Source organism: Chrysochloris asiatica, unplaced genomic scaffold, assembly GCF_000296735.1.
Source record: "Chrysochloris asiatica unplaced genomic scaffold, ChrAsi1.0 scaffold00012, whole genome shotgun sequence".
In the NCBI taxonomy this organism is placed as follows: domain Eukaryota; kingdom Metazoa; phylum Chordata; class Mammalia; order Afrosoricida; family Chrysochloridae; genus Chrysochloris; species Chrysochloris asiatica.
The window spans coordinates 23985589-23994838 of record NW_006408530.1 but is presented as its reverse complement, the minus strand read 5'-3'; the positions used below and the strand labels follow the sequence as shown (position 1 = coordinate 23994838).

The 9250-nt window shown below is 34.7% G+C and overlaps 1 protein-coding gene across 1 annotated transcript in view; it reads right to left on the bottom strand.

Annotated features, from left to right (window-relative positions):
- The window catches only part of LRP1B (low density lipoprotein receptor-related protein 1B), a 2342762-nt gene that overhangs the window by 695067 nt on the left and 1638445 nt on the right, over positions 1-9250 (bottom strand). The window contains exon 41 of the mRNA XM_006834597.1: positions 8217-8588. Within this exon, the coding sequence (XP_006834660.1) occupies positions 8217-8588 (372 nt within the window). The remainder of the gene's footprint in view (positions 1-8216; positions 8589-9250) is intronic.

Sequence of the window (9250 nt, the reverse complement as noted above, 5' to 3'; positions counted from 1 at the left end):
ATGGGGATAAGATTCGTAAGATTCAATAGTGAATAATTGTTATCATGACTAATCGTGACTGTCACAATTGTAAACGTAGAAGTTTTGTAACTAAAAAAAGGGGAGTGGTTAATCTTACAGTCCAGAAACAGAGGACCCTAGGACCATCAAGAGAGGAACGCACAAGCAGAATGCAGGACCTTATCCAAAGAAGCAGGAGCACCCGAGATGGAGGCAGAGATGGGGGCATGGAAAGGGGGAACAGCTGAGGACTCTAGATTCATGGATTAAGAGGGACTAAGAGCTGGTGACCAGAAGCAGACTTGCAGAATGTGCCCTTTGGAGATGTAAATTATTATATATGCCTGAGTGGTTTTTGTTTTTGTTTTTTAAAAAGCTAAAGTGGACAGAGAGAAATACTGTTAACTGATGGTACATGGAGGGGATTATAATCAATGTAATGAAACAAGGTATATGATTTCTTGAATGTAAAATTGATGATATGCCCTGTAAACTTTCACTCAATCCACAATAAAAACCTTAAAAAAATAAAAAGAAAAAAAAGTATGAGTTGGTTTCTCATTTTTGGGTGAGGAAATTGAGCCACACAGAAAGTAAATAACAAACTGGGAATGAATCCCAGATTGACTGATTATAAAAAATCTTAGCAGTTGGATATGCCTGAGGAACTGGGTTCAATTCTCCATTAATGAACCTCAAGGCAAGTCACTGTCTATTGTCAGTAGAGGATTTTATGTTTCTGCAATGCTGAACTGATTTTGGTGCAGCTACTAATCTAGACTAAGAGGTACTAGGGTAGAACAGCCTTTTCTGAAAGATCTGTGGTTGGAACCCATCAGCTGTTCTGTGGGAGAAAAATAGGCAGTCTGCTTCCATAAAGATGTATGTTGTTGTTGTTGTTATATGCCGTGGAGGCTGTAAATCTTTACGGGAGCAGAGTGCCTCATCTTTCTCCTATGGAGCAGCTGGTAGTTTCAAACCGCTGACCTTAAGGTTCGCAGCCCAATTCGTAACCACTACGCGTACTGGACGGCACTTAGCAACAACAACAAACGCTACCAGAGCTCCTATAAAGATGTATGTTGTTGTTGTTGTTATATGCCGTGGAGGCTGTAAATCTTTACGGGAGCAGAGTGCCTCATCTTTCTCCTATGGAGCAGCTGGTAGTTTCAAACCGCTGACCTTAAAGTTAGCAGCCCGATTCGTAACCACTACACTACCAGAGCTCCTTATAGCATTAGACATTCAATAGAGCAGTTCTCTTCCATTTTTAATGAAGATCAAAGACCATAACCTTTGTTATGGGTTGCACCTCAGTGTAAAGAAAATAAAATCCTCACAACCAATAGACAACATCCATATAAGTGGAGAAAATATTGAAGTTGTCAAAGACTTTAATTTGCTTGAATCAACCATCAACACTCATGGAAGCAGCAGTCAAGAAATGAATGTACTGAATTGCACAAAGCTACTGCAAAAGACTTCTTTAAAGTGTTAAAAAGCAAAGATGTTAGTTTGAGGACCAAGGTACACCTGACCCAAGCCATGGTGTTTTCAATAACCTCATTGTTGTTGTTGTTAAGTGCCGGCGAGTCAATTCCGACCCATAGTGACCCTGTATAGGGTTTCTGAGGAGAAGCTGGTGAGCTTGAACTACTGAACCTGCAGTTCAAATGGCAATAACTTCATAGGCATGTGAAAATTGGACAGTGAATAAGGAAGACCATAGCATAATTGATGTATTTGAGTTATGGTGTTGGAGGAGAATATTGAAAGTTCCATGGCCTGCCAAGAAAAACAAACAGATCTGTGTTGGAAGAAGTAATGCCAGAGTGCTCCTTAAAAGGCAAGATGGCCAGACTTCGTCTCTCATACTTCAGACATATTGTCAGGAGGGACCAGTCACTGGAGAAGGATATTATCTTTGGTAAAGTGCAGGGGTTGGAAAAAAGAGAAATATCCCCAACGAGATGGACCAGCACAATGGTAGAAGTGGTGGGCTCAGCCATAGCAAAGATTGTGAGGTTAGCCCAGGACAGGGCGGTGTTTTGTACTGAACGTAGGGTCACTGTGAGTAGTTACCAACTTAATGACACCTAACAACAACAACAACTCTGTCCTGTAGAGTCACAATGACTTAGAATCAATTTTACAATAGTGGATTTGGTTTGGGCTTTATACCTGTTAGTTAATATCTATGGTGCTGTACAATCAGCACTGGATTGCAACTGCAAGGTCAGCAGTTCAAACCAACCAGCTGTTCCTAGGAAAACCTATATAGGATCCCTATGAGTCAGAATTGACTCAATGGCATTTAACAATAACCATATAGTCAATAAAGTGTTGTTTTACCTGATTAGATTTTGGATGGGGGGATTAGGATAGTTTGGTTGTATTGTAGCATAATGGGTTACAAATTAGACTGTTAACTGCAAGTTTACCAATTCTAATCTAATAGTAGCTCCATTGGAGAAAGATGAGATTTCTGCTCCCATAAAGATTTATACCTTCAAAGTTCGTATGCAGGGTTGCTATGAGTATGAATCAATTTAACGGCTTATGACCACCACCTAATCACCACATACTTTGAAAAATACATTTTCTGTCTGTAATTAGTCATTACTGAAACAGGATTAATAACACTGCCCCAATTTTTTATGGCTTCTCTGGCATCCTGTCATGGCTCTCACATTTCCTCAAACACAACATGCCTTTCATAAAACACTATTCTTATTACATGCATTCCGTACCTAAAATATTGCTCCATTCTTTTCTACCTACTGAAAAAAAAAAAAAAAAATCCTTTATCTTGGCAAACCAGATCCTTATGTAACAGGTCCCATTCTACCACTCCAGTTTCATCTCAAACAAATTCATATCGTGCAATCGCTATCTAAACATACCAAATAATACGTGGTTCCTTGTGTGCTTTGTGCTTTTTCATATCATTTTACTAACAATATTCTGAGCCTTGGTTTACAAAAGTGTTTCTCAACCATTTTGATCACAATGATTTTACAATTAAGAAAAATAATAATGAAGGCTCCAAAGCTATTTTGTTTATGCGGTAATGTCTAGAATTATTTACCATTCTATATATTTACACTAAAATTATTTATAAATACATGTTAATTTATTTTAAAATAACAATAATGTATTTATTACTTATGTTATGAAAAGTGACTCTATTTTCAAAAATTAATGAGTAGATAGCTACGGTTGTTAGCTGCCTTTAAGTTAGTCCTGCTTATGGCAACCCCAAGCATAATGCGACATTGCTCTAGCCTTCGTCATTCCCATTAGCAGTTGGGAATCAGGCCATTTTCATCCACGGGGTTAGCATTGGCTGATTTTCACAAGGAGACTTCCAGGCTTTTCTTCTAAGTCCCTCTAGTCTTAAAGCTTCACCAAAATCTGTTGTACATCATAGAAATATACATGCCTTCATTTACTGACATGTGGTATGGTGCTGTGGGTTAATGCGCCAGACTGCAAAGCCATTTGAACTGCAAGGTCAGTGGTTCAAGCTCACCAGCTGCTCCTCAGAAACCCTTTACAGGGTTGCTATGGGTCAGAACTGACTCAATGGCACTTAACAACAACAACAATGGCTACATACAATGAATTGATGCGAATTGGAACCAATTAGCAGCATATTTCCAAATTTTGCAAATCTGTTTAATATCTGGTTTACTATAAAATACATGGAGTCTCATAACTGCTTCTTGATTTTATATGATGTGTTGTTTTGGTTGAAGTATATGACCAAAGCACAGCCACACACAGCTATGTAGTTGGAAATGGGAGAGGAATTTTAATAGACTTCAGATAACTGGGTATTCGTCTTCATATTATACCAACATATGGCAAGTGTATACATTTAAAGATTAGGTGAAGTGTAGAATCTGTAATCATAGTGATAAGATTTTATATTTTATTACATTCATTTTCATTAGCCTATGTTGTACACCAAATGCATCATTTACCCCTGCATGATTTTTACCATGCCATTTGAAAATTCTTGGCTTCCCTGAGCGATGGATATCTTCCAAATGTTGACTTATTATATAATATCCAAAAATCATACTAGTTAATATCATGATCCATCTCATCATAAAAGTTTTTAAGTATTAAGAAGATGTCATATTCACTGCAGTGGATACAAATCCGCCAAAATTATAATCTTCACTCCAAAGTGTGATCTTTATATTTGCAATAAATAGTATAGGTAATTTTCCTTGAAGTGGAAAGCTTATTTTAATGTTTTAGAAAATGTCTGACAAACACCCAGTTTTGAGTAACCATAGTTTTTCTCTTCTTCATCCTTTCTACTGAAAAGTGGAGTTTCTTGAAAAAAGTAGCTAGTTCACTTTCCAGTCAAAACAGACACACAAGTACATGGTTTCTTTCAGGCAACTACTCTATTTCTGAATTCAAGAGAAGTACTTCATGTGAATCTTTCATTTCATAGCCAAGCATATTAAACAGCTATGCACTCAAGGGTCACATTTAATACAACTAATCATTTTTAATCTTTCCTCAAGGATACCCTTAAGTGAAACTGCCTCTTTTTTCTGTGATTATGTAGCAATGAAAATACAACTACTACTGCTAATACTGGAGAAGGCCTAGCAGAGTAGTGGGTTATGAGTTGGCCTGCTAACTTCAAGGTCAGCAGTTAGAATCTACTATTCACTCCACAGGAGAAAGATGAGACTTTCTGCATTTACAGTCTTTGAAACACTATATAAGGTTGCTATGAGTTAGAATCCACTTCAAGGCACACAACCACCACCATCCATTACTAATAATACTGTTTTATATCACTGTCTTGATCACATACAACTAGCAGACCCATATTTACACTTTAAATATTCTTAACTTTAGCTTTCCCTGTTAAAAATTTCATGAGGTCCCTTCCACTCCCCTGGCAGATTTAATATACCAGGCTTCCAGTACCTTCTGTCCAATTTCAATGTTTGTTTACTTGTAGTATACTTTAAAATGCACAGAATGTCTAAGAAAAATCTGGAGCACAGAATATTAATGAATAAGTTAGTTAATATAAACACACCTGTTCAGTTTCAGTTGCTTATGATCTTTTAATAAAACATTAAGAAGATTGTTTTGTTTTATTTTGCTAAATGCCGTTGAGTTGGTTCTGACTCATAGTGACCCTGTACAGGGTTTCTATACTGCAAATCATGGCAGGAGCAGAAAGCCTCATCTTTCTCTCCTGGTGTGGCTGGTGGTCTGAAACCAGTGACCTTATGGATTGCAGTCCAGTGCTTACCCTACAGAGCCACTGTGTTCCCCACCACCAATAAAAGGAACACAAAAATCTGATTCTGCATTTTATTCCAATATGAACATTTCAAACTCTGAATTGTATCGGTCTGTGATAACTGGACAGAGTAAGCTATATAGCGTAGTTGAGTCAGAACTGACTCATTGGCACATAATAACAACAAGGTGTATTGAAATGTAAACTTCACAGAGATATACCAAGGAATCAATAATTCTCATCTATATATGAACTCAGAACTGAATCGAGGACACTTAGCAACATCAACAATGTATGAACTCTATCATCTATACTATAAGTGTTGCTTTTATATACACAGAGAGAGAGAGAAACCCACTTACACATACACTTTGAAGAAAAAATGGCATAGGCTTGAATATGTAATTTTTCATAACATCAATAAGTATATCAAAGTGAAGAAGAAAAAAAATAAAATATCTATTTGTAAAGTTTGTTGTTGTTGTTAACTGCCATCCAGTTGGTTCTGACTTATCACAGCCCTGTATAGTGTTTACTCTGAGGAGTAACTGATGGGTTTGAAGTCTACTACTTATTCAGGAGTCCTATTTGTAAAGTATAGTCAGAACTAATTTAGAAAGGTTTGATTTTTTTTTTTTTTTAAACGCCAACAGTAGTGTGAAGGATATTAAATGTGAAGGAAATTAAATGTTGAAAGAACAATATGAAAGTGGCTGGTATAAACATGGAATGACAACATGTAATATGAAGTTTGACCTAAGATATATATTGTTATATGAGCAAGCATAGGAGTTCATATATCTCACTATTTATTAGGGCAATGTATTTTAATATAAGATGTCACTTTTGGAAAATTAATCATAAGCTAATAAGACTATAAAGTCAGTGTTAGTAAGAGAGTGGAAAATCACCCTTTTCATAGACTATGATGAAAATGTATTTGAGATTGCTTTTTTGGAGAGAAATTTGACCTGGTATAAAAATTTAAATGCCCACAGACTGACTATTCAGTTCTGCTTCTAAAATCCTATCCTACAGAAATTCAAATATGTGTGAATAAGTATATCTATTTGTATACATGTTCACTTCAGCACTGTATTGTTGTTGTTGTTAGGTGCCATCGAGTCACACTGTATACAATCATGAAATACCACACACAAATGTTCATCTATAAGGAAATGATTAAAGAAATTGATTAATCTTTAGAACATAATTATGTGCAGGCTTTAAAATAATAATAATACAGAGAAGTCTTGGGTACTAAAATTAAAGTTTTCCTAGATACACTGCTACTGAAATAACGCATTTAGCATAATAATGCATATAATTCCATTTCTGTAATTAAAATAAGTACATATGCACAAATAAATAAAATTATGAGGTGCAAGAGATATCAATTATAGGTACGTTAATAGGATTGATGATTGTGATGATGAGACAGATATTTCATTGTAATATCTGTATTATGTGAACAATTCACAAAAAGTATAAATCTGTATATTATTATTAATTTTAGATGATACTGGGTATAATGTTATTTGAAAGCTACATTCAGAACACCTATGTGTAGAACTTTATACCATGCAACAAACTGTGAAACACAACAGTATTTGGGCCTTAGTTTTAATTTTCATTTTATCTTTTATCTTTAGTTTGATATCAAAATGGTTTTAGAAGAAGAAGCATACTAGGTTATTATATAAGAGAAAGGTGGTCCTCTGAGTGGTTAGATCATAACGAGTCCTTTGGATCTTTATGGATTTCTGTATTTACTTATGTAGCTGCTTATAAAAGCCATTGGTGAATCGTTTGAGAGCTACTGCTCTGTCTTCAAAAGTTAACACCACACAGCGTAGATGAGAAAGGGACAAGGCAAATATTTCTGTGAGTCACAAAGGGAAACATTTTATGCCCTGAAACATAAGCTTTGTTGCCATCCAGTGATTTCCGACTCATAGCAACCCCATACAGGGTTTTCAAGGAGTGTCTGGTGAGTTTGAACCACGAACCTTGGGATTCAAACTGATCTTGTAGTTCAGTGCTTTATCCTACAGTCCCTCAGTTTGGTCATTAACAAATTCCACCATTTTAACTTTGTTGCTGTTGTTATTAGCTGCCACGGAGTCAACTCTTGTATCATGGTAACCCCTAATAACAAACACTGTAACCCATAAGGTTTTCATTAGCTGCATTCTGGAAACACACCGCCAGGTCTTTCTTCCATATATGTACATATTATTTTGCAATTTAAAAAGAAAAGAAAAAAAAGATTGATTTCAATATAGAGAAATTGAAAATTGAAAATGGAGATATATGGAAATCATAGGTATAGGGAAAAGAGAGAAATAGTATGAAGACTAAGGAGATGGTCTTTGAATGATGTCATTAATTCAAAGTGAATAATATGCTTGAATAACATCTCCTGATAAACATTACATTATTTCTACTATAGCATTTTCTTATAAAGAAAAAAAATATATATATATATGTTTAATATATACATTTAATATATATAATATATACATGTTAAACAATAATGATTTGAAAATAACCTCTGATATTTGAGAAAATATAATTAACTGAATATTATTAGACAGCTATTTTTAAAGAATAATTTGCCCACTGGAAAAAATAATTAGCACAAAATACACTTTTGTACTGTAAAAATACTTTCCATGAGTTCTAATACTTATTTATAAGAAATGTTATGATGAAACATATCAAAATTTCTGAGTTTAAAATGCAATGATCATAATACATTGTATGCATGCCAACAGTTAATTGCTTCTTTGGTTGTTGAGGGTTTAGATGATATAGTTGCAATTATTTTTTAGTATAAATTCCAGGAAAATGTAATTACCATGATAATTTCTTTAATAATCCAAATGGTATTTGTTCTTATCGAACTAAGTAAAAATGAATTGCTACTTACTTTCAACAATCACATGTCTGTCTTCCCAGTTGTCATTAATAAGTTGTATATTTCCAAAGTGTGCATCACTGTAAAAGATTCGGTTGGTACCTTTTCTTCTTTGATTATACTCAAAAGCCAATGCTATCACATTCTTGAAATAATGTGGATTTTCATATGGCCTTATTGGTGAATTTAAGTTGGTCTCATCAGAAAGATGTATACTTTTTAATATCGTTCTCCCTGAATATAGCAAATAGCCTTCATGCCTCAGGCAAGTAACTCCATCCTCTGACAGATATCCATGAGCACAAGCACAAGTTCTCAGGGAATTCCCTCTATAAAGACAGAGTTGCTGACAGCCACCATTGTCCTTGGCACAAACATTGGTCCCTAAAAAGAAAAACAAATGCATACACATATATAAACATGTATGAGATTATATTCATATGTATGTTTTTAAGTGCCATTGAGGTTGTTCTGACACATAGCGGCCCTATAAAGGGTTTTTGAGGAGTGGCTGTTAGTTTGGTTTAAACCAACAATTTTCTGGTTGGCAGTTCAGTACTTATCCATTATTTGAAAAATTAAAGTAAAATCATAACCTTTCAAGACTGTATGTATTCATGTATACATATGTACATATATACACATGTACATTAATTTAAAAGTAAAGAGAGAACATAAATGTATGTCCATATGTATAAATATTCATATGTACAGACACATATATGGTTATATCTTTTTCAATTACTCTAGATTAAAATCTTAAATTTCTTATATTAAAGAGCATGTTCTTCAGCTTCCTTCATCATTCCAATGAAAACATTGATATTTTCTCTTAATCAACCAGCTAAGTATATACTTTTTTGAAACTTTATATTAAGCTTATAAGGTTTTTTATATTGTAATCTTTGGCACATGTAACAGCTTCACTCAAAACAGGCACATATACTACTTGAAACTCTGTCAATGAACCATGTAAGATCTCTGTTACTTCAGTATGTCTTTATTAGGCATGTCACCAGCTGCTCCTCGGAAACCCTATATGGGGT